This window comes from Carcharodon carcharias, chromosome 3 (assembly GCF_017639515.1).
Source record: "Carcharodon carcharias isolate sCarCar2 chromosome 3, sCarCar2.pri, whole genome shotgun sequence".
Classification (NCBI taxonomy): domain Eukaryota; kingdom Metazoa; phylum Chordata; class Chondrichthyes; order Lamniformes; family Lamnidae; genus Carcharodon; species Carcharodon carcharias.
This window is the reverse complement of record NC_054469.1, coordinates 81,966,092-81,992,368: the sequence shown is the minus strand read 5'-3', so window position 1 is coordinate 81,992,368 and position 26,277 is coordinate 81,966,092. Positions and strand designations below refer to the sequence as shown.

The following is a 26,277-nucleotide window of genomic DNA, read 5'->3' as shown; positions in this document are numbered from 1 at the left end:
TGTGTAACATCTGTAAGATGCATTGCAGGAACCCGCCAAGGATCCTTAGGCAGCACCTTCCAAACCCACAACTACCACCATCTTGGAATTTGAATAGTTTAGGTAGCAATAGAGCCAATTGTAAATGGTCTTTCGAGAGAACAGGTTTGGTGAACCAAAGAGCTTTTTCTTATCCTAGAATCATCCAGGTTTCAATCATGTCTATATCTACTGAATGTCTCAAAGATTTTCTCAGTAACTTATTCTGCTTGACTACTTAGCTGGTTGTGCAGCAAAGGTTCTGTGTTCTACAAACTGGCATTGATCAATCAATCTACAACCCCTACTGGGGAGGCAGCAACAGAGTTGCTCCGCATCAACCGTAAATGATTCAGCTGGTGCTGTTGAGGTATTAGGGTCCAAGATTTAAAATATGACAATGAGCAGCTTAGTATGTAGGTGCCAGAGGCCATAACCTGCAATTGCTATGATGTAATCGCACTTACAACTGGCAATTATGCAGCCAGGAGCAGCACTTTTGTGAGTTATTAAACTTACTTGCTTCCTCCCTACTTAACTTATTCCTCAAAATAACTGCAGAGCTTGTCACCAAGCAGCTTGCTTTCTTGTACAGCCTAAGGGATCAGTTGGTAACTGATGTACACTTGCTCAGGGAATCTACTTAAGGAAAGAGTCTGCTGTCTTCATGCACCACATATACAGTGTACTTATCTTATCCATTCAATGTGGGTATTAGTGGTTAACTGAGATCTCAAATATCAGAAACTAAAACAGAAACAGTTAATTTGCTTTTGCTTGCAGACACTTCTCAAATATGGAGATTAATTTGAGGGACAATGGAGAAGAAAGAAGAGCAGAAAAGAAGGGCTTCCAGGGATGTCAGATGGCATTATATGCAGGCTGCTATATTCTGGCCATCACTTCTAAAGTTCACATCTACCTTACAAACACTGACACTACATTAGGAAGGCAGTGTGATCTATTTCATCTGCAGCTATCTTCTTCCATTGACATAGTATGGTCAATGCTTAAATGCATAGACAGTAGCAGATAACTGCCCTGCTATAATCCATCCTGGCTGATAGTAAATAGATTTGCAAGGATTTGTTGTTTGAAGCCCTTTAACTTTCATTTCCAAGTGGCAGATCCTGTGGTAACCTGCTGCAGCATAGATTCAAAGAAGGATACTGCACAAAAAGAGGCCATTTGGCCCATTCTTCCTGTGCTAGCTCTTTGGCTTAGCTATTAACTAGTGCCACTCTCCTGCTCTTAGCCCATTGCCTTGTAATGTTTTTTTCAATTCAAGAATTTATCCAATCCCCTTTGGAAAGTTATACTGAATCTGCATTAATCACTCTTTCAGGCAGAACATTCCAGATGACAACAGCTCATAGTTTGAGTATTGCTGAAAAAAAACATTTTGTCAAAGCTTTTCATCTTGCACTCATCAGGACTTTTTTATTTTCGAGTCTTTTTTCAGCAATACTCAAGTTCTGTACTACCAAATAACTCATAGGGCAACATTTTCACCCCACTGGGAGGTATGTGTGGGAGTGGGCGCGAGCGGGTGGGTTCCCAATCGGCGCCCCCAGTTGGGGGCGCGCCCCTATTTTACATGGGTGGACCACCCACCCAGCGTGATGTCCGCTAGAAAGCGCTATGTGCCCCCTATGCAGGCGGGGGTTAGGGTATTCCCTGAGCCGGGAGTGCATGCACAGATCTCCCTGAGGCAAAGTGCTGCCTCAGGGAGATCGGCTCAGATTTGAAACTTCAAATAAAGATGAGAGAAAAATGTTGCTGCCATGTCCCCTCATGTGACACTGTCACATGAGTTGGTACATGTCCATAGCTTTTATTTTGAAATATTCTGAGATTTTTTAATCACTCATGAAACCTCATCCCGCTCGTGGATGAAGTTTCATGTTTTTTCAAAAGCCCGCCAGGGCTCCTGGCCTGCTCGCCAACCTTAAGGTTGGACGGGCAGGTCCATTAATGGTTTCAATTAGTTTTCTAATGGCCTTAATAGGCTGTTGACAGGTCGGCAGGTGCGCAGCTGAGTCAGCTGCACCCCCCCACCCAACTACCGACCTGAAAATCAAAATGATGCGGGGTGATATCGGGACGCATGCCAGATGTCACCCCGTGTCATTTTATGCATCGGTGAGCGGGCCTTTCCCCTGCTTGCCAAACAGAAGATTCTGACCATAGTTTCTCCTTATTTATTCTATCATAGTCAGAGCCTATCCCAACAGACAATGGGCAAATGGGCACAGTACACCCAGGACAGGACACCAGTCCATCACAAAGCACACATACATAAGAGGACAATTTACTGTAGTCAATCCACCTAACCAGCACATCTCTGGATGGTGGGAGGAAACCAGAACACCAGGAGCCCACACAGACATGGAAGAACATGCAAACTCCACACAGACACCTGAGATACAGGATTGAACCTGGGTCCCTGGAGCTGTGAGGCAGCAGCCCATCATTCCCTTTTATGTTATCAGCTAATCTATTCTCATTCTCTCTTTTCCCCTCTTATTCCCTTCTTTAGATCTCCTCAGTACCTTTTATATTCTGCTTTGGTTCTCTGGTGTATTATGTACCTTATTTATCATTAGCCTTCCTTTTCTGTCTCATTTTAAGACCCAATGCCAGAAATAGCATCCACGTTTATAGTTTGAGCATTTCTCCACCTGTAATTGTCTGGATTGCAGTCACAAGGTTCAGGTCACAATGTTGGGATACAGCGCTGTGTGTCCCGTCACCAACACACTCACCGAGACGAGTGGTGATAATTGCAGATGGTGATTCTTAGCAGTTGATAGATCCTTTGAGCAGGCTCTGGAAGTGCACATCATAGCTTCAGACAATGTTGAGGGGAGCAATGGGATAGGATCGAGGATGCACTGAAGCTGAAGTTTGCTCTTTATTAGCAATGACTCGTGACCTTGAGTGCTTCATGGTGTCTGAGCATTTTGGAGTTCGCAAGGGCCAGGGCTGGACATGAGGGCACCATGTGTGTCTTAAAGGGGAGGCACTTTAATGTCTGGCTCACAAGTGGTTGAACGTCATCATCCTGAGGTGGTCCAGGTGCACCTGGATAAAAGCAGGCCAGCATCCCTAACTGAGAGTGCCGGATGTTAATGTGTTAGAGAAGAAGGTGTCACAGAGGATTGAGTCTCTGAACAGATTCACACCGGCAGAATATGCCCTGCTGCCGTGGCCCAAATGTCACTTAGCAGTTTCACCATCGACGTTACACAGAATGCGTTGTCCCATTGCTGGAGATGGATCTTCTTGAGAAGCTTTGTCAGATTGAAGGCAGACAGCTAAGAGCCCACTGAGGATAGTGGAACAACTTCTGGCTTTTGTAGGCTGCTACTGTGACTGGGATGCTGGAGAGACTCTTGAAGCACCTTCTGACATCTGATGCCAGGATTTCCTCCTCCAGTTAGCACCTTACCTCAGCAAGAACACATTCTTCCGAGGCTTCATCATCATTCAAAGGATCAGGAAAATATGAGCCTGATATGTAGCTATTCACTCTCATTTTGAAATGTGTGGTTGAAATGACAGGAATAGCAACGTTGGTGTTAATGTTGGCCCATGATGGAGGGCACATGTCCAAAAGGGTACTCACTGCAACCCCTCATCCTCCTGGTGGAACCTGGTGACAATGAGCGCCCCATATGCACGTCTGCCTTGTCTGGCCCATGCTTTGGCCTCTTCCCCTGCAGCCTCGGCTCCCTCATGCTCCAAGCCCTCATCCCCTTCAATATCCTTATTGGAGGAGACATGCAGCTCCTCCATATCACCATCTGGCAAGTCTTCCCCCCTTTGCAGTGCCAGTTTGTGTAGTGCGCAGCAAGCCACAATGTTCTGTGAGACCCTCTGGGGATTGTACTGCAGTGCTCCCATCAGCTTGGTCCAGCCATTGGAATCGCATCATCAAAATCCTTACGGTGTGCTCCACCAATGTTTGGGTAGCAGCATAAGCTTCGTTGTAGCTTCTCTCTGCAGGACTCTGTGGCTGCCGCATAGGCATCATCAGCCATGTCCTTTGCGGGTGCCCTTTGTCACTGAGGAGCCAATCCTGGATCCTGTGTAGTCCCTCGAAGCTGTCCAGGGTCTGTGATCGACTCAAGATGTATGAGTCGTGGACGCTTCCTGGGTATCTGGCGCAAACCCTCATGATCAGTTTCTTATGGTCGCTGACCAGCTGCACATTGAGCAAGTGGCAGCCTTTCCACTTTATGTATTGGAGTGCCTGTTGCCAGGGAGCTTTTATAGACACATGAGCTCAGCCTGCACCTGTGGGAATCCGGAAATAGCAAAGCCCAGTGCTCTGGCGACCTGGTTAGCTTGATCTCTGTCAAAGTTGACATTGTTGTGGGCCTTGGCTAAAAGGGCATCTGTGACCTCATGTATGCATTTGTGTATGGACGCTTGAGAGATTCCGTAGAGATCCCAGTGGAGCCCTGGAAGGAGCCACTGGCGTAAAAGTTCAGTGCATTTGTTACCGTCGGAGCCACTGGCAATGGATGCCCTCCCAGTCCCCGTGACGCCAATTCCTGGAGAATGTGGCAAATGTGAGTCAACAGATCCCTGGACATGCAGAGGTGTCAGCGACACTGTTTTTCACTCACCTGCGGGCAAGACATGTAAGTTCTGTACATCCTCGGTCTTGCGAGCTGCCTAAGCACAATGTTTCTGTGAGCCTCATTCTGTGCGTCTGGAGGGGGCCCTGCTGCCCCTTGGTCTTGAGGGTTTTGCTCCTCCCTTTGGTGAGCAAGGCACCTCTGTCGCAATCTTCTCCTCCTTCTCCCCTGCCTGTATGTGATTATGCAGGTAGCCATAAATCCAGTCTCCATCTTGTTGCTGGTCTCCTACCTGCAGTATCAATGAAAAACAGACAAGAGTCAGCATTAGCCTCCAATGATCCTATTTCTGTCAATGACTCATCAGTGAATGTGGATTCAAGGGCTTTGTTCCACTTTTGACAAATACTCGCCCCTGAAATCCTGGTCATCGCAGGATGAGTTTCAAGGTGCTCTGCCCCCCTCCCATCGCCCTTCCTTACATGACCGACTGCTGCGACATTGCTTTGGACAGGTGCTTGGATGTGCTGCTTTCAGCCCAGGCACTGGGATCCTCCTTCACTGCACTCTAATACTCTTTGGAATAAACATGAGGGAAATTATCTGGTCAGGAAATGAGATTATTTGAGGGGAGCCTGAGGCTCCTCTTCTGTGAACCGTCCAGCGCCATGATTCTAAGACACATCTGAATCTTGTCCAGTCACCCCATTGCTCTGGAGTTCATTATCACTCTGGGGAATTTCCACACTGTGAACAAAGGGTTAATACAAGGAGATCGATTAGTGCCATTTTGCGGGATTAGTCTCACATGAATGTGCATCATAGCTTCACTTTCCTGATTCCTTGCATTGTCATTGAAAGGCTCCTAACATGTCTCAGCTGTTCCTCTCTCCTCATTTGGGAATGCACAGTTCGGTTGGGTGCCCCTTTAATCGGCCCCCAGTGCATGCACCTGTTCTCCAATCCACTCAGAGCCATCACCAGCAGAGTATCTCCTCATTGCTGCGCCATTGCTGCAGGTTGGAAGATGGTGATGCTGAGCTCTCACTGCCAGACCAGCTTGGACCCTCCCGAATTGAGTGTGGAAACCCCTTTCCATTGTCCTGGAGAAGCTTAATGTTCAGGCTTCCCTCCCTCCGAGACCTCTCAATCCTCCCCCTGTATTCCTTGATCCCATTGTGAATGTGGTGGATATCTGTTTGTTAGCCTCTGAACATTTTGAGGTGGATGTGGACCTCACCCCTCACCACCTTGAGGCCATTTGCACAGTTAAACATACCCCCCCCCCCCCCCACCACCCCCGACACCTTCGGATGCCCCTAAAATACCTTTTCCCCATCTATAGACTGTAGATGCCTCCCCAATTGAGTATGCCATCTGCAGCCCAGTATGATGCCAGAAACCCCATGGACCAAGGTGCCTGATGTTGCGATAAAACCCTGCACACAACACACTGGGCACGACTGAGACTGGACAAGATGCCCTCCCCCTCCCTGGACTGGGGCAAGGTCAGTCCTGGCAAGTTCAACAATGTAAACTGAGGCACTTCTTCACTCAGCAATCTTCCCATCTGGCCCCAAGTGGCTTACATCATTCTATAACATATTCTCTCCCCATCCTGGCGCTGAGGACACCATCCCATCGTCCCCTCCATCCCCAGTTATGTGCCTGAATGCAACCTTCTCAACTGTTACCTCCAGTGGAGCCCTTGCACTGCAGCCCCTTCCCATGCCTCAGGCCAGTTTCCCCCTCCCCCATTGAAGCCTTTCTCAGCACATTAAAGGACAGCCCTGCCTTACCGCTGGTCTGGTCGGTAGAGACTTGTCTATGACAACCCCCTGAAAGTGATGTGATGCTGCCTGCGAAGCCTGGCGCTGATTGCCTTGAGCGCTGCGTGATGCAAGCTAGGTGAATGAACCTCAAAGTCTCAAGCGAAGAGCAGGTCGCCAGGTGCTTATATTCTGTTGTGAAACACGTTGTTCTAATTGCACGCCGACGTGCCCTGATGATCCACTGTGGGGGGTGGGGGGGTGGGGGTGGGGGGGGGGGAGGCGGTGATTCCGGCCAGCAGTCCTTATAATGAGATGCAAATGTGTTGAAATGACATTCCTGATCTGTTGCAGTGAGAAACATGGCCCACCATTGAAGACTGCAGTGCACAATCGCAAACTGACTTTATGCTGATGTAAAACTGATTTTTTGGCTTCATGCGATATTTTCGACTCCCGCCCACTATGACGACCGCTGCAGGGAGGGAGCGGAAAATCCCAGCCCCTGACTTTCATGTCAAATAGGGCAGGAAATTTGTTTTCAAAAACATTTCTTACGAATTAATATGGATAATTTTCCATTGATATGCATTAGAGTGAAATTATAAACTTGGAAGACAATTTTGTCTCATTTACCAATGGGTGGAATTATTCCCATCAGCAATGGATTGTTTGGGAGCTTGTTTGTTGCAAGAAATTTTCCTTAATAATTAGGATTGTCCTGGTAGTTGAATTAGGCATGTTCTGATAGCTGTTGCTGGCATTTCAGGAATGGCATATTTATTTCAGAAGACATACTTGGCTGTTGAGATTCTTCCTAAGTTGTCATGGATACCTCAAGAAACAGAAACAATGTTGATTGGATTCCATTCCAGCCTTGTGTCTGAGAGGGTTCTTTGGTGGGAAGGCTCGGCTTTGTCCAACAATAACATTCTTTGTAACCATGGACTTACTACATCTGCACCACTTATTTATGTCACAGCTGGAGGAGGCAAAGACGCAAGACCAGTGTGAAAAGCTATGCTGGTTCCTTGAGCTGATCTAACTATTAATAATATTGGTAACTTGATTCATTTGTTTATATATATATCTTCTCCAATACTCAGAAGGTGGAGAAGAAGAAAATAACTTACAGATCTTACATCATTGACAGTTGCTATAGCAACAGTTTTCTTTTCAACAGAGGTAAATACAGTAAGTAAGTAATTAAAAACTGAATTTCGACATTAAACCACTCAATATGCCATACCATGTCAATATATTTGATATATCAAGGACCATTATAGCTACATTTGTCTTTCAAATACTAATATAATTGTTTTAATTGTGCCTTTAACTTCATTAGTTATTTGAAGTTGTGGCCAAGGCTATCACCACAAATCAACTTATGTCAGCATTTTTCTGAATTTTGAAATTCTGCATTTATCTAAAAGATGCAGAAGTTGTGTTCCAATTTCAGTCATTGCTATAGTATTTTCTGAGGGATGAGAATTTTATTCAGAATGAGCTAAGAAGCTTGCAAAATAGTACAATGGAAACAAATTATTTTGGGAGGGAAATCAGGAACAAGATGTATAGGCAATCTAGGGTGGTTGTAACAGAATTGTAATAATAGGAGACTTTAATTATCTGAAAGTAGATTGGAATGAGCTAAATATTGTGGACAAAATGTGGTAGACTTCTTTGAACACATCCAAAACCGTTTCCTAATCAGGATGTTGTATGTGCAACAAAGAAACATGCAGCGCTAGGTCTGGTTCTGGCTAACAAAGTAGGATATGTAAGAAATCTGTTAATTTTATGTTGAAAATTGATGGAGAAAAAGAGAAGATAAAGCTCATCTGGTGGGATGAGCTCATTTCTGTGAGATGAGAGAACCCAGCTAATTTGGGCAGCGAATATGTCAGCATATTGGGCAGCATCTTGCGTAGGGATCTGGCTGTATGGCAACACAAGTCAAGTTGTAGGCTTGACAAGGCTGTGATCTGGGGCTCAATTTTCAAATCAATTCGGGAACCTGAAGCTAGATAACGTCTGGGTCCCGAATGCACACCAAGTCTGCATCACTCGTGCAATGCTATCTTCAAATTTTAATGCCCTACTTGGGCAGGGGCTGAGCTCAGCACACAATTAGTGGTAGAGCACTGCGAGGAGGTGGCAGCTGCCTGCTAGAGGAGCATCAAGGGGAAATAGCAGCCATGGCAGGGCCTGCTGCTGGCATTGCCTCACACAAGAGGGGATGCAAGAATTTGGAGGGCCAGAAGCCTGACCACTCAGAGAATTGGCCCAGTGGCCACCCAAACAGTACTGCGCCCAAGCTCACAATGAAACCTGGTTGGCAAAAATGTTTCTGGTTTAAAAATATTTCAGCTCCCTGCTTCCCTAATGTATCTTTAAAGGTGAAGTTCAAGTGGAAAACTCCATATAACAAATAAAGAGAGGTTTAGGTTTAACACCTAAAGATATAGAATATAAAACTGAAGAAGCAACATTGCATTTTTACAAAATGTTGGTTAGGCCACAGAAATGTTACTGCATTCAGTTCTGGGCACTTTATTGTAGGAAGAGCATTGGATCCATGAAGAAATTAAAGTTAAGATTTATTAGAATGGTAGCAAAAGTGAGAGGTCATAGCTATGAGGAGCAAAATTGATTTTTTTTTAAATTACTGGAATACGGATAATTAAACAGGGGAAGCTAATGGAGGTTTTATAAATTAAAGGTTTTGCCAGAGTGGATAGTAATAGATTGTTGACAAATTGATAAAAATGGTGTAGAATCCAGATTATCACTGGAACAATAAACCAGGAAGTTAGAAGATTTAGAGAGTTATTTGAGCATGGAATGATTTATCATAAATGGCTATTGAAGCAAAGACTATAACATTGTTTTTAAAAAATTGGGTAAATGTTTCACAGTGAAGAATAGGCAATGTGTGTAAAAAGGACAGAGAAATAGCCTCTTTTACTACAGTAAATTCCATGATTCTTTAAGATTGAGCCATGTGCATGCAGTTGTTCCATCAGTAGACAACTGTTTTTGTACTAAAACTACAACTTTAAGACCTGAGTATATACCATACAATATATTCTGTTGACTTTCATAGTATCTGTGAATATGTAAACTTGAATTTTTTGGGTGATTTGAGAACAAACCAACATTTAAATTTAGAGCTCCAGGTGTGAATTGTTGAAGTCCTGATGTTATCATATTCCATAATATTTTGAGATCAGCACAAAGCTTCATAACATTAAATTAATGCATAGGAAATCTGGCGGCCTGCTGACCTTCATTCCCAAATTCCCAATGTGTGTCACCATATAAAAATAAGTTTATCACTAAAGTTTTAATGTTTCCTACATTATTCTCCTAATTATCTCTAATTAACCCATTCTACTCATGGGTGTTAAAATGCTCAACAAATTAACATTACAGATAAATTGCAGAATAAAGAATATACAATTTTGAAGAGCAGAAATGTGTTTTCAAGCAGCCATGCAACAATAATATACTCAAAAAGGAAAATAAACCTCACATTCAGTACAAAAATATTAATGTTAGTTTTTTTTTAGTCTAAAGACAACAAATAAAGAATATACACCACGTGGACTGCAGCGGTTCAAGAAGGTAGTTCACCACATCTCAAGGGCAACTAGAGATGGGCAATTAATGCTGGCCCAGCCAGCAGGGCCAACATCTCATGAATGAAAAAAAAACTGTTCTTACTGTTTGAAAACAGGCACCCAAAGGGAAAACCAAAGGGAAAAACTCCTTTTGTCACTCATTTGTAATGTTCTTATTTTACCATCTCATGTTCAACTGCAAAAGATTGAACAGTTGAAAACAGTTTGATTGACTGCCAGCTAAGTTTTGTATTCTACCTTATTGGCTTTATCTTTTAAATTTTAATTTAAATTTGTAGTGTTTTTTTTATTAGAGGTGTTCTGAGACAGAGACTGTTCGAGCGTAATGCCCTATCCCTTCAGGCCAGACCATCCAGAGCCTTAGACATCTGTTACATCATTATTAGTTACTAGTTCCTCTCAAACTCACAATCCATTCTTCAAGCCCCAGCTCCACTGTGGCTGTTAAATAGTTTAGCCCTTTGGAAGATTGGACATTTTTAATTGGGTAAGGATGACCTTTTGTGCTTCTCAGGGCAATTAAAAATAATACCTATATCTAATTAGTCAGCCATGATTGAGAATGTCTAAAGGATGCCTTGAGGTGTTTTAATTTATTAACTGCCCTCAACCACTCAGAGTAGCAAAGGCTGAATGGATAATTTAGGACAGATTGATTTCCATATCCTTAACTCTCTTGTATAGTGTTAAGGCCGAGCTTACTTAATTTAGTACTCAACCAGAGGATTAAAGTTTCTGTTATTGCTATTTAATTAGAGTCTCTGCTAGTGTTTCAGCTACTTGATTTTTCTGATCCTTTGCAGCATCCTAAGCAGTTGTGTGCACTCAAACAAGAGCGAAGAGTTCTTCAATGGCGTCAAGGGCGTAATTTGTTGATGCTTCATCATGCGCTTTTCATGAAGGCATTCTCAATGAGACTGACTAATTAGATCACTGATTGACTAATTATACTGGCGAGTACTTTATCTTTATAAGTTTGCATTTGTGAATGCTTCTTGCTGAAGTGAAATGCAAGCAGAAGAGCAGTGCTAGTAAATCTATGGAGGAGTAGTTAAGGTCAGATCTTATACAATCAAATCCCATTGAAAAGAAAGCGAAGATAAGTTTCATAACCCTTTACTTTCCATTCCAGAACTCGTGTTGTTTCTCCCATAATTGATGTCATTGACTGGAAGACATTTCAATATTATCACTCAGTTGATCCACAGCGAGGAGTTTTCAACTGGAAACTGGACTTTCATTGGGAACCAATACCAGAATATGAGCAGAAATGGCGAAAGTCTCCCACCAGCCCGATACAGTAGGTGATAGGACAAATGTCTACTTAACTGCCTGTTTGATTATATTTAAAATCCAAAAGGAAAAAATTATGCAGAAGGAAGTATTTAGTTACTATCATTCAAGCCTAATGCAGCTGAAAAGCAAAGCAGACAGAAGTATAAATATTAAGTGCTGTAAATTAATGGGAAATAATTTTTCTATTTTAGTTAATTAAATTATGGAGCTTTTTGAGTGGCTTAATGGGACAATACACAAATCTGGTTTGGTACTGAGCTACAAAGACCTGGAAGGTCCATAGTTTGATCTCAATTTAGCGAGGAACTTGTTGACTTCAGCAGCGACAGCAGCATGATGCTGTTGCTGGCTTCATATTGCCTTCATTAAGTGGAGCACCAGTGGGGTTCCTGCTCTCATTTTCAATCAATTATTATTACTGCAAAGTGGATTTGTATGGATGCCAAATGAGGAGAGGATCAGGCTTGGCTATGATACCTCCCATAGTTGAATATCATAGGATTACTGTGGCTACAGGGCAAAGTACTACTATAGGCATCAATGTACCTATCTCCCGGCAAGTGTGAGCATCTACAGAAAAGTAGTGAAGAAAATTGGAAAACAAATTTTAAAAATGGTTCCATTTTGGATTCATAGTTTCATTCGGGTCATTGAATTTCAGACTTTTCAAAGCTCTAAAATGAATTAATCTTGAAGGGCATTTTTTTTTTAATTTATTGTCTTGTCTGAATATAAACACATAAGCAGCTTTCCTATATGCTGTTTAATTAAAACATTTTATTTGTGAGGGAATCTGTTCAGGTTCCAACTACCATTCCGGATGCTGCACTGTGGAATGAGACTGAAGCCTGATTTGCTCATGATGACTCTATTGATATTTGTTTGGATTGTGTTCTATGAGCAGCAATGCAGGCAGGTTGTTAAACTATGCAGCATAAAGTTTCTTTAAAACTACTCAGGATGAAACTCTTCATTAATTTCTTAGCAAAAACTTTGCTTCATATGACATTGGTAAATATCTAATAATTCACAATAGGAATTGTCACTCTTTCTTTCTCTGAACTTTCCTCTATTATTTATTCTCAGCTCGAAATATAATACACTACCTTTTCTTGTATCTTCACCACTTTGAAATCAAGACTTGTCATGGCATCTCCTAATGCTAATGTTCTTTAGGGAAGAAAATCTGTCGTCCTTGCCTGGTCTGGCCTACATGTGACTCCAGACCTACAGTAATGTGGTTGACTCTTAAATGCCCTCTGAAATGGCCCAGCAAGCCACTCAATTGTAACAAACCGCTACAAAGACACAAAAAGGTAATGAAACTGGATGGACCACCTGGCATCAACCTAGGCAACGGAAATGACAACGGCAATCGCAGCTGACCCTGCAAAGTCCTCCTTACTAATATCTGGGGGCTAGTGCCACAATTGGGAGAGCTATCTCACAGACTAGTCAAGCAACAGCCTGACATAGTCATCCTCATGGAATCATACCTTACAGATAATGCCCCACACACCACTGTCATGTCCTGTCCCATCGGCATGACAGACCCAGCAGAGGTGGTGGCACAGTGGTATACAGTCAGGAGGGAGTTGCCCCAGGAGTCCTCAACATCGACTCCGGACCCCATGAAGTCTCTCGGCATCAGGTCAAACATGGGCAAGGAAACCTCCTGCTGATTACCACGTACCACCCTCCCTCAGCTGATGAATCAGTACTCCTCCATGTTCAACATCATTTGGAGGAAGCACTGAGGGTGGCAAGGGTGTAGAATGTTCTCTGGGTGTGGGACTTCAATGTCAATCACCAAGAGTGGCACAGTAGCACAACTACTGACCGAGCTGGCTGGGTCCTAAATGACATAGCTGCTAGACTGTGTCAGCAGCAGGTGTTGAGGGAACCAACAAGAGGGAAAAACATACTTGACCTCATCCTCACCAACGTGCATGCCGCAGATGCATCTGTCCATGACAGTATCGGTAGGAGTGACCACCGCACAGTCATTGTGGAGACCAAGTCCCGTCTTCACATTGAGGCTACCTTTCATTGTGTTGTGTGGCACTACCACTGTGCTAAATGGGATAGATTTCGAACAGATCTAGCAACTGAAGACTGGGCAACCATGAGGCACTGTGTGGCAGCAGCAGTAGAATTGTACTCGAACACAATCTGTAACCTCATAGCCCAGCATATCCCCCACTCTACCATTACGATCAAGCCAGGGAATCAACCCTAGTTCAATGAAGAGTGCAGGAGAGCATGTCAGGAGCAGCACCAGGCATACCTAAAAACGAGGTGTTAACCTGGTGAAGCTATAACACAGGACTATTTGCATGCCAAATAGCATAAGCAGCAAGTGATAGACAGAGCTTAGTGATCCCACAACCAACGGATCAGATCTGAGCTCTGCAGTCCTGCCACATCCAGTCGTGAACGATGGTAGACAATTAAACATCTCACTGGAGGAGGAGGCTCCACAAATATCCCTATCCTCGATGATGGGGGAGCCCAGCACAGGAGTGCAAAAGATAATGCTGAAGCATTTGCAACAAGCTTCAGCCAGAAGTGCCGGGTGGATGATACATCTCAGCCTTCTCCGGAAGTCCCCAGCATTAAAGATGCCAGTCTTCAGCCAATTCGATTCACTCGACATGATATCAAGAAATGACTGAAGGCTCTGGATACTGCAAAGGGCCCTGAAAACCTTCTGGCAATAGCACTAAAGACTTGTGCTCCAGAACTTGCCATGTCCCTAGCCAAGCTGTTCCGGTACAGCTACAACACTGTCATCAAGGAGTCCTAGCAAAACTGGAGTCAATGGGAATCAGGGGGAAAACTCTCCACTGGTTGGAGACATACCGAGCACAAAGGAAGATGGATGCGGTTGTTGGAGGTCAGTCATCTCGGCTCCAGAACATCACTGCAGGAGTTCCTCAGGGTAGTGTCCTAGGCCCAACCATCTTCAGCTGCTTCAACAATGACCTTCCTTCCATTATAAGGTTAGAAGTGGGGATGTTCGCTGATGATTGCACACTGTTCAGCACCATTCATGACTCCTCAGACACTGAAGCAATTCATGTGGAAATGCAGCAAGACCTGGACAATATCCAGGCTTGGGCTGACAAGTGACAAGCAACATTCATGCCACACAAGTGTCAGGCAATGACCATCTCCAACAAGAGAGAATCCAACTATCACCCCTTGATGTTCAATGGCATTACCATCACTGAATCCCCCACTATCAAAATCCTGGAAGCTACCATTGACCAGAAACTGAACTGGACTAGCCATATAAATACTGTGACTACAAGAGCAGGTCAGAGGTTAGCAATCATGTGACGAGTAACTCACTTCCTGACTCTCCAAAGCCTGTCCACCATCTACAAGGCACAAGTCAGGAATGTGATGGAATACTCCCCACTTGCCTGGATGAGTGCAGCTCCTACAACACTGAAGGAGCTGGACACCATCCAGGACAAAGCAGTCCACTTGATTAGCACCATATCCACAAACATTCACTCCCTCCACCACCAATGCACAGTAACAGCAGTGTGTACCATTACAAGATGCACTGCAGGAATTCACCAAGGCTCCTTAGACAGCACCTTCCAAACCCACGACCGCTACCACCTAGAAGGACAAGGGCAGCAGATAGATGGGAACACCACCATGTGCAAGTTCCCCTCCAGTCACTCATCATCCTGACTTGGAAGTATATCGCCATTCCTTGACTGTCGCTAGGTCAAAATTCTGGAACTCCCTTCCTAACAGCACTGTGGGTGTACCTACACCACATGGACTGCAGCAGTTCAACAAGGCAGCTCACCACCACCTTCTCAAGGGCAACTAGGGATGGAGAATAAATGCTGGCCCAGCCAGCAAAGCCCATGTCCCGTGAATGAATGAAAAAAATGCATCTCCATGGCATCTCTTCCAGGATCTCATAGCTGTAGAACTCATTACTTTCCTTAATTTTCTCTTCCTGCAACAATCCTTAGTGCAGAATTATGCACCTCGCAGACGGGCGTACGCCCGACTTGATTGGGCGTAAAATAGCGCGAGAGGATGTCGGGTGAGCATCCCAAAATCATCCCACACACACGCAATCTTCAGGTCAGTGGGTGTGCACTGGTGTCAGACCACTTAAGGGCTTTCAAAAGGCAATTGATCCATATTTTCTGTTGCCATTGCGATTTTGCGCTTGTTGCAAGGGCAGGCGGGCAGCCCACAGTTTGCAAAACCTCACCCAAGAGCGGGATAAAGAGGGTCAGCAGCATTGCCAGTGTCAGTAGTGAGGAGTTTAGGAGATAGTTTGCTGCTGGTTGCTTATTTGAACTTGACAGCTTCATCTCTGTTCTTAGCTTCATTTTTAGCACTTCTAGGCTTCATTTCAAGACTCATCGGTGTCTCCAAGGCCCCCGCAGGATTTTGACCATGTGGAACCTTCCAGGTTTCAGACAGCTTTCTGTTACCTGGTAATGGGGATTATGTTCTTTGTTGGAGGCACCTCCTCTAAGGAGGAAGAGAGTGGAAGAAGGGAGAGGAGGCCACGTGTCCCAATGCAACTTCCAGTGGAGCGACCTGTGGAGGGAGAAGCTCAGGCACAAGGGGTACAGGGCCAACAGGAAGTCCAAGGCGGAAGGGGCTGTAGAAGATGCCACTATTCTGCTGCCAAGATTTACAGGCGGTGATGCAGGTACCTCAGTATGTCTGAGGTGCAATGCCGAAGGAGGCTTTGCCTCTCAAGGGAGACCGTGCCCTCCATGTCAGATGATAGGCCCTGAGATCAGCTCTAAATGTGTGAGTGGACACCCCATGCCAATGGCTCTGAAGGTCACAGTGGCCCTCAACTTCTATGCCTCCGGCTCTTTCCAGGGGTCAGTGGGGGATCTGTGTGGAGTATCCCAATCAGCTGTCCGCATTTGCATCAAACTATTCAGGCAGGTCATGACAGTTATTCATTTCCGTACATAAGTGAACCAGAGGGTTTGCGGCGATTGCTGGTTTCCCCGGCATGCAGGGTGCAATCAACTGCACATGTGGCCATCAAGGTACCAGTGGGTCAGCCGGGTGCCTTCGTCAACAGGAAGGGCTTCTACTCGATGAACATCCAGATAGTGTGTGACCACAGAACGCAGATTCTGCAAGTCTGTGTAAGGTACCCTGGTAGCTCCTGTGATGCTTATATCCTGAGACATTCCCAGGTGTTGAGGATATTCAGTGCTCGAGCTTGACTGGATGGATGGCTGCTATGAGACAAAGTCTATCTGCTGAAAATGTGGCTAATGACGCCTCTCCTCCACCCAAGAACAGAGGCAGAACAGCATTATAAATAGGAGTCATGTCTCCACGAGTGCGGTGGTAGAGAGGACCATAGGTCTTCTGAAGATCCGCTTTTGAGGCCTGGACCATTCAGGGGGTGCTCTACAATACTCCCCAGAGCGGGTGTCACTGATAGTGGTTGAATGCTGCGCTTTCCACAATCTGGCACAAGCAAGGGGGGGACCCACTGGAGGAAGAGGATCTAGGCCACAGAGGATGTATCCAGTATTGAGTCAGAAAGAGGAGCACGGTGAGGAGAATGCTGAGGGCATGGAGGCAGACCTCTGTATCCACTGTATCCTTCAGGCAGGCAGGGACACCAGGGACACCTTGATCTAACGCTCCTTCAGCTAGACTGCCAAAGATCTGCTTCCATCTCATGCCAGGGGTGCCGCCTCCATCCCGGGTATCCAAAATGACCCCTTTCATTTGAACCCAAAGTCCACTCAGTGCCTGTGCAATAAAGTTTAGAGCCACTCATGTCCAGCATTACATACTGGCATACCCTGCACTAAAAAAATAAAAAGGTTAAGCATACTCAGGTCATTAAGAAAAAAAACAATATTTATGTCATTTTCACAATCCAACCAAATTAACATAAACTTCTCTGGTCTTCATTCCCAGACCAGTAAATATAAACAAAACATTACAGAACAGACGATCCCCTGTGACCAGTCCCTCTTGTGCTAATGGTGCCTTAAACTTATGCTTCCGAGTGCTGCATCTTGGTGCCCCCCTACCATCTCCCCTCGCTGGCATTGGCACTGGAGGCAGCCTGCTGACTCTGCTGTCTTGTTGGCCTTGATGACCTTGGCGGTCATCCTCTGGCCAGTGGGGCCAGTGCTGGCCCCACCTGGGAGTGAGTGGCCAGTGCCAGGGCTGGCATCAGCCCAGTCATTGCAGCCTCATCAGATGTCATGGTCACTCACAAGAGGGGAGCTGCTGCCATCATCCAGATGATGACAACCATCTCTGATGCCCACCTGCTCCACACTACTGTCAACATTTATCCTCATCCTTTTTTTAAATTCATTCATGAGATGTGGACAGCGGTGGCTGGGCCAGCATTTATTGCCCATTCCATCCTGCACTTGAGAAGATGATGATGAGCTGCCTTCTTGAACCACTGAAGTCCATGTGGTGTAGGTACACCCACATTGCTGTTAGGAAGGCAATCGCAGGATTTTGACCCAGCCACAGTGAAGGAACGGCGATATATTTTCAAGTCAGGGTGGTGAGTGGCTTGGAGGGGAAATTCCAGGTGGTTGTGTTACCATGTGTCCACTGCCTTTGTCCTTCTGGATAGTGGTGATCATGGGTTTAGAAGGTGCGGTCTAAGGAGCCTTGGTGAATTCCTGCAGCCCATCTTGTAGATGGTACACACTGCTGCTACTGCGCGCTGGTGTTGGAGGGAGTGAATATTTGTGGATGGGGTGCCAATCAAGTGGGCTACTTGTCCTGGATGGTGTCAAGCTTCTTGAGTGTTGTTGGAGTTGCACTCATCCAGGCAAGTGGAGAGCATTTCACCACACTCCTGACTTGTGCCTTGGTTGGACTGGCTTTGGAGAGTCAGGAGGTGAGTTACTCACCCCAGGATTCCTAGCATCTGACCTGCTCTTGTAGCCACAGTATTTATATGGCTTGTCCATTTTAGTTTCTGGTCCATGGTAACCCCTACAATGTAGATAGTGAGGAATTCAGCAATGGTAATGCCATAGAATGTCAAGGAGCGATGGTTAGACTCTCTCGAGTTAGAGATGGTCATTGCCTGGCACTTGTGTGTGTTATGTTTTAACTATGGGTTGCTTTGCTCGCGTACCAGTTGCGCACTTACATGTTGGCAGGTGAGTCGATTACAATATACGGCAGACGCAGAGCCCAATATGAAATAAAGCACATACTATTTATTTACACAGGCAACAGAGAATTAACATGATGTGTGTTTCTCCAGCTAGACCCTACTCTAGACTAAAATTAACATAGTAGCCTGTGCTACACAGCTATTGGGTCTTGCAGTCACGTTGTGAATCTGCTCATAGTCTGTTAAATTGTATTACACCTCAGATACCACAGTGTGGCATGAGTATTACTTGCCACTTGTTAGCCCAAGCCTGGATATTGTCCACATCTTGCTGCATTTGGACATGGACTGCTTCATGATCTGAGGAGTTGTGAATGGTGCTGAACATTGTGCAATAATCAATGAACATCTCCACTTCTGGCACAATTCACCACCATCAATAATGCCAGTCTTCATCCAGCCAACCTGATTCACTTCACGTGATATCAAGAAATGGTTGAGTATAGAAAAGGCTCTGGGCCCTGACAACATCATGGCTGCAGTGCTGAAGATGCAGTCCTAGCCAAGCTGTTGCAGTACAGCTACAAAACTGGCATCCATCTGATAAAATGGAAAATTGCCCAATTATGTCCTGTCTACAAAAAGCAGGACAAATCCAATTATCAAGGGCCAATCACCATTCCATCAGTCTACCTTCGATTATCAGCAAAGTGTTGAAAGGTGTTGTTGACAGTGCTGTTAAGTGGAATTTTCTCACCAATAACCTGCTCACTGATGCTCTGTTTTACTTCTGCCAGGACCACTCAGCTCGAGACTTCGTTGCAGCCTTGGTCCAAGCAAGGACAAAAGAGCTGAAGTCCAAACGTGAGGTGAGAGTGACTGTCCTTGACGTCAAGACAGCATAACCTGCCCTCCATCATAAGGTCAGAAGTGGAGATGTTCACTGATGATTGCACAATGTTCAGCCCCATTCGTAACTCCTCAGATACTGAAGCAGGCCATGCCTGCATGCACGCAGGGAAAGTACCCAGGGTTGGACCGATAAGTGGCAAGAAAATTTGCACCACACTAGCGCCAGGCAATGACCAGCTCCAAGAACACGTACGTTAACCACCTCCTTTTGACATTCAATGACATTGCCATCACTGAATATTGTGGCTAGAAGAGCAAGTCAGAAGCTGGGCAGCCCATCTGTAAGTGAATAACTCACCTCCTGACTCCCCAAAGCCTGTCCACCATCTACAAGGCACAAGTCAGGAGTGTGATGGAATACTTTCCACTTGCCTGGATGAGTGCAGCTTCAACAACACTCAGAAGGTTTGGCACCATCCAGGACAAAGCAACCTGCTTGATTGGCACCCCGACCACCATCTTAGAAAGCATTCATACTCTACATCCCTACCGTACGGTGTTTGCAATGCATACCATCTACAAGATGCACTACAGCAACTTGTCAAGCCTCCTTCGACAGCAACTTCCAAACCCATGACCTCTACCACCTAGAAAGACAAGGGCAGCATATACACAGGAACATCACCAGCTGGAAGTTCCCTTCCAAGTAGCATACCACCCTAACTTGGAAATATATCGCAGTTCCTTCACTGTCGCTGGGTCAAAATCCTGGAACTTGCTCCCTAACAGCACCGTGGGTGTATCTACACCACATGATCTTCAATGGCTCATGAATGCAGAAGGTACCTTCTCAATGGCAATTAGGGATAGGCAGTAAATGCTGGACATGCCTGCAATGCCAAATCCCATGAATGAATCTTTTAAAAAGCCTGGAGACAGTGGATTCCAATGTTATTTTTGGTGGTGGGCAGAGGGAAAAGGGATCAAGAATCAGGAATAAAAATCAAAAAATGCGAAAATATTCAGCAAACCTGGCAGCATCTTTGGAGAGAATAATATAGTTAACATTTCAGGTCGATGATCTTTCATCAGAAGTGGGAAAAGTTAGAAATGTAATTTCCTTTGAGCAAGTGAAAGGGGGAAGTTGGGAACAAGAATGCAAGGGAAAGTCTGTGATAGCGTGCAGGACAGTAGAGATTAATTGTCAAAAAGGTTCCATGGTCAAAGAAAGTGGTGATGGGACAATAGAAAAAGAAAAGATGTGTCTGCATGAGGTGTGAAAGTCTAAACAAAAAGTTAAGGAAATAGGAGAGAAAAAAAATCTAGGCATCAAAGAAACACAAAACAAAATGCATGTCGCGGTTATGATATGAAACTGTTCTACTCAATGTCCAGAGGGCTTTAAGTGCCCGGGTTAAGATAAGATGCTGTTCCTCAAGCTTGCATTAAACATCACTGGAACATTGTAGCAGGCCAATGACAGAAAGGTTGAAGTGGAAGCAAGGGGAAGAATTAAAAGGACAGGCAACTGGAAGATCAGGGTCACGCTTGTGGACTGAATGCAGGTGTTCCACAAAGTGGTCACCCAGTCCACGCTTTGTCTCCTCAAAGTAGAAGAGGCCATATCATGAGCAATGTATACAGTATTAAATTGAAAGAAGTACAAGTAAATTGCTGTTACACTTATCTGGAATCTATCAAATGTTTATTCCATACATGAGGAAGCATAATCCTTGCAGCACTAGTAAGTGTACCAAAATTAAACATTTCATGGACGGCTAAACAAGTTATCTCTGTCTCTGTCCAGCTCCTACTGAATTCACAAAGCTAACTAACCTTTACCTTTCCTCTAATTTGCAATTTCCCATTGTTAGTAAGGATAACTTATGTGGAAAGTATAAAAATGTTTACTGGTGCAATAAGGATACTATTCTAAAACTGGGACCAAGGCACATTGAATGGACAGAGTAAAAGGAGAGTTGCTCTGAATGTGGTTATGTTGTACCTGGTTTAATGCTGAAACTGGATGATGAATAGTCAAATAGGCAACATTGACCTCCTAAAGGTTGATAATACTCCCCTGAAAAATGTAGAAGAACGTTGTCACTGGCCATTTCTTTAATTCGTTACTTTAATTAAGCATGATTCTTCTCTGTGGCTGTTCTTTCAGGAGTCCAGCTGTATCTGGAGGAGTGCTTGGGATCAATCGACACTATTTCCAAAATATCGGTGCATATGATCCTGCAATGCTGATGTGGGGTACAGAAAATGTGGAACTGTCTCTTAGGGTAAGGTTCTAATCAGTATGCCAGAACGCACAAATCTGATTGATATCTGATGTATTAGTCTTGAGCACACTGTACTACAACATAGCACCGGATTTCTGAAAGCTTTGAAATGCTGATTTCCTTGTTTTCCTGTAATATTTCTGAAATATTTTCAATAATATCGGTATTTACATGTGATAGTATGATGACTTGCCTGCTTTGCAACAATGAAACTCTGAGGGATTGACTACAACATAAAGTTAGGTAGCGATATTGCTAGGATAGTTATCTGACATATTTGATACCAAATTATTGATCTTAACCAGAGCATCTCCAGCTATCAATTCTCTTCTCAATTCCACACCACTACCCCTGGAGCCCTTCAACGATCTCTCCTTGGTTGCTCCCCCTACACCACACCTTCCCACATGCTGTCTGACAATGACAACACCCAAAGACAAGAACCAGCAATTGTAACTCCCTGCCAAAGAGTTAGTTGGGCGGAAGCTAAAATTTGCAATTGGGGTGGAAAGCTTACCCACTTTTCTCTCAGCACGATTTTAAATTGCAGGCAGCACGGACACAGGTCACAAGTCACATGATCCTCTCTAAGTAGGCTAAATGGGTTCAGATTACATCATATTAACCTGAGACCTGAGCATGGGAATGGTCACTAACAGTACAAACCTGCTGGGTGCTGGTTCAAGATGCCAGAACAGGTCCAGTATGATAGACTTTTAGTTGAAAAATGAACTTCATGGGCCAGGAGGAGCAAGTGTACTCCCTTGCTCGGGCTTCTCCTTGTCCAGTTCGGGATCAAATTAGACCCCTCCCCATCACCACATACCTGACTGCCAGGGACTGCTCTTGTAGATGCCTGGCAGTGGCTCCCTGCCTTCAAACTCCTCCTCCTGACTGCCTGCCAGCCAGTAAGGCTCAGTTGGGAGTCAGCGCCTCAATGTGTAAATGAAAGCCAAAGAGATTTTAGCTTTTGAGTTTACACAAGAATCTGTCCCTTGCTCTGCCTACATGCCCCCTCCTCTGCCCCGCATAAACCAATCGTGAACTCAGTTCAGATCAAGGCTAAGGAATCAGCCTCTGTATTGCTGAAAAAAGAGACATGTCTAAGCTTTTCATCATGTGATCATCAGGACACTAGCAAGAACGCCAATATAAGGGGAAAACAACAATTTATGCATTATGTGAAGCTGATTGGTTGGCAAGTGGCATTGCCATGGAGAATGCACCAGTAATGGTGACTGACAGGTAACTGCCAAGCATTGCTGAAATTTAAACCAAGTAGCTTCACCCTGATTGGTCAAGGCATTGCCCTGAAGAATAAGTCAGCGAATGGCTGTCACTTATTTTGTTTAGCTGAAACAGGCACAATGTGTGTACTTGCTCTTTCTGTCTGCAAAGAACAGAGCTCTGTGTATTAACAAATGTAGCTTCCAGTACACGCAACTTCACCACACTGAGCACGACTGATAATCTTAAATTGGTTGTCAGCGTAATTCTTAGCACGCTGAGGATTATTTAGCAAATGTTGTCCAATCACGAAATCAACTCTAATGTTGGACACTGTGTTTTGAGTTTTGCAAGCATGGGCTGGTTGGGTGCGGTTTGTACCCTGCCCTTTGTGAACAGTGGCTGAGAAATGCTGTTTGTTACAATCCGCCAATCTTTGGGACGTACGGCCTACCCAGCATCACACTGGCACTGAAATTCATATACCACATTACTCATTTGTGTGATAAGCAGAACGTCTACTTGGCTTGACGCAGCATCCTGTTAGTAGCAAATACCACTCATGTTGCTGTTGCATGAAGTAAAACAGAAACAGCCAGCTTCACCTATTGCTCAAATCTTTGAGATAACTTGCCCAATCTGTGATAGACTGGGCACTTTTCAGGGCCGCAAGTGACGGCCTTAGGCCTGTTCATGGGTTTGCATGATATACAGCACAAAATAATCTGACCAGGGTAGCCATTATCCTGCAGAATGCATTTGATGTGCTCTATTTCAGCATCAAGCTTGCATGGTGAGCAAATGGCTGGGGCTCTATTTACAAGTTTGCCAATAAGACCAATCTTTGCATATGAAATTGTAAGAATCTCAACCCATATATTGACCAGTGAAGCTAGGCTTGCAGTAGACTGTCAGTCTGTCAGTCACCATCACTGATGCATTCTCCATGGCAACACCACTTGCTAACCAATCAGCATTCTCTTCACACATAGCGTAGCTTGTTGTTTTTCCCTTATATTGGTATTTTTGCGAAGTGTCTTGATGAGTCCCATACCAAAAGAATAAAAAGAATTGAACAAGTCCGATTTCAATAATTAAATCACTTGAAATAATATTGAAATAAATATTGGATCAGCTGCCATAAGACTAATTCAGCCAAACAAAACACCATTAGATCAGTGTAGGCTTGCACATTGCAACATGACAAATTACAGTGCATATTGCCGAATCAAAATCAGCCCAACTGAGCTTTCACAGTCAAATTACACTTTTTTAGCTGAATTTAGCTGAATTTTTGTCTTTAAGGAAATTATTGCTAGTTTAATTCCATAATTTAATTGCCCTTGGTAATGAAGCAATAAAGCTTAGATATATCTCTTTTCTCAGCAATACGGAAGCTGATTCCTTAGCTTTGATTTTAACTCAGTTAAGGATTGGTTTATGTGATGCTGAGGAGGGGGCAGGGCAAGGGACAGGTCCCATATTAAACTCGAGCTAAAATCTCTCTGACTTTTATTTACATATTGAGGCTCTGACTCCCAACTGAGCCTTACTGCCTGGCAGGCGGTAAAGAATATTCTGGCAGATTTCTCAATTAGTATGTCAGGGAAGGGGAGTCCATTTCAAATATGAACTTGAGCGCAGGATGAAGCCCATCAAGACAAGTAAGGAAATTGTTACATGTAGCTGCGGTTTTAAATATGGCAAACATATCATCCACATATCGGAAGTATGTGAGCGATAGGAGTTTAGGTGTAATTCCATCAAAGACCAGATTCCCTTGGAACCCAACATAGATGTTTGTGAGAGCTGGGCCCAAAGAGGATCTCATGGCAACACCATCTAATTTGACCATACACTGTGCCATTAAAATGGAACTCAAGCTGCACGAGTTGCCGAGTTCATCAATTCATTGAATATTCTATTGGCCCTCCAGTTTTGAATAAGACGTATTTTCTTATAGGTAAACATTGCAAAACCCAAAGTCATTGCCTTTAGGGCTCCATTGCAAACTTTATTGCCACTGATTCCATATCTTCCCATACTAAACTGGCAAGCTAAGATCGCACCAGGCCTCATTTCCATTTTCAGGTTAAACTTTGTCCAATCCTGACGGCCTGGCAGGCAGGCAGAGCAGGAGTTCAGATGGCAGGAAGCCGTTGCCAGGTAGGAATGTTGCAGATTGAAACAGAATGTTCACAACATTGGAATTATTTTCCACCTCAAGCTGATTTTCCGATCCTATGTATTCTTCATCACCAAGAACTTTGACCTCTGTAACATTGCCTCTCCCTCAGCCTATCTGCTGCTAAAGCACTCACCCATGCTTTCTTTACCTCCAGACTTGACTATTCCAATTCTCTACTGGATGACTCTAATCCTACATTTTCTGTAAACTTCAGCTCATCCAAAACTCTGCTGAGCATATTCTGCTCCATTCAAGTCCCACTATTACTCCCATTCCTGTCCTTTTGTTCAAATAAACACCTTTAAAGGCCTTCAGAAATTTTCCCAAGTTAACAGTGTTATATAAATTCACATTGTTATTGGAAAGAGCTTTCCCTTCAAAAGATAGTTAAAATCCTGTTTGTGTGCAATACTTATACATACTTCTACATCAAAATTATGGTTTATATTTCACCAGATTTGAATTGTTTGTCATTGTATTCCACTTGCACGAAATGTAAGGCTAGCTGTTATTCATGAGGTAAATGAAAGAGCTAATTACTTTCCTATGTGTTGAATCAAGTCAGATTGCTAACCTTTTACCTTTTGACAACATTAACACAGGTTTACTGCCATCAGCTTTAATTAATATTACTTAAACTCCAAGAATTAAATAAGTCTGATTTCGATAATTAAATCACCTGATCATTGGAAACCTGTCATCATATATCACAAGGTAACACGGCAGCTAGGCTTTATTGCTTTATTACCAAGAGCAATTAAATTATAGAATTAAACTAGCAATAATTTCCTTAAAGAGAAAAAATTAGCTAAATTCAGCTAAAAGAAATGTAATTTGACTGTGAAAGCTCAGTTGGGCTGATTTTGCTACAGCAATATGCACTGTAATTTATCATGTTGCAATGTGCAAGCCTACACTGATCTAATGGTGTTTTGTTTGGCCGAATTAGTCTTATGGCAGCTGATCCAATATTTATTTCAATATTCTTTCAAGTGATTTAATTATTGAAATCAGACTTATTTATTTCTTTTTATTCTTTTGATTTCTGAAGCAATATCCAAAAGTCTATGGGTAAATTTTTTATATGAAAAATAAATCTTCCTAGGTTTGTACAACTACTTTGCTTTAGTTTATAATAATTATTCTACATACTTACACAAAATATTTTACAACATAAAGGTCCCTGTTTTGAAAAGTACAAAGGAGATAAATTGGATAGACCTCAAATTTGGGGGATCACGGTGTGTGATTAGCCCATGCCAGTGGAGATGATGCATGTACGC

At 43.9% G+C, this 26,277-nt stretch overlaps 1 protein-coding gene across 3 annotated transcripts in view; it reads left to right on the top strand.

Moving 5' to 3' along the window:
* The window catches only part of LOC121276245 (polypeptide N-acetylgalactosaminyltransferase 15-like), a 78,944-nt gene that overhangs the window by 22,825 nt on the left and 29,842 nt on the right, over nt 1–26,277 (top strand). For all 3 annotated transcript variants that reach the window (XM_041184443.1, XM_041184441.1, XM_041184442.1), the window contains 2 exons: nt 11,150–11,317; nt 21,462–21,579. In XM_041184443.1, coding sequence (XP_041040377.1) covers nt 11,150–11,317; nt 21,462–21,579 — 286 coding nt within the window. The remainder of the gene's footprint in view (nt 1–11,149; nt 11,318–21,461; nt 21,580–26,277) is intronic.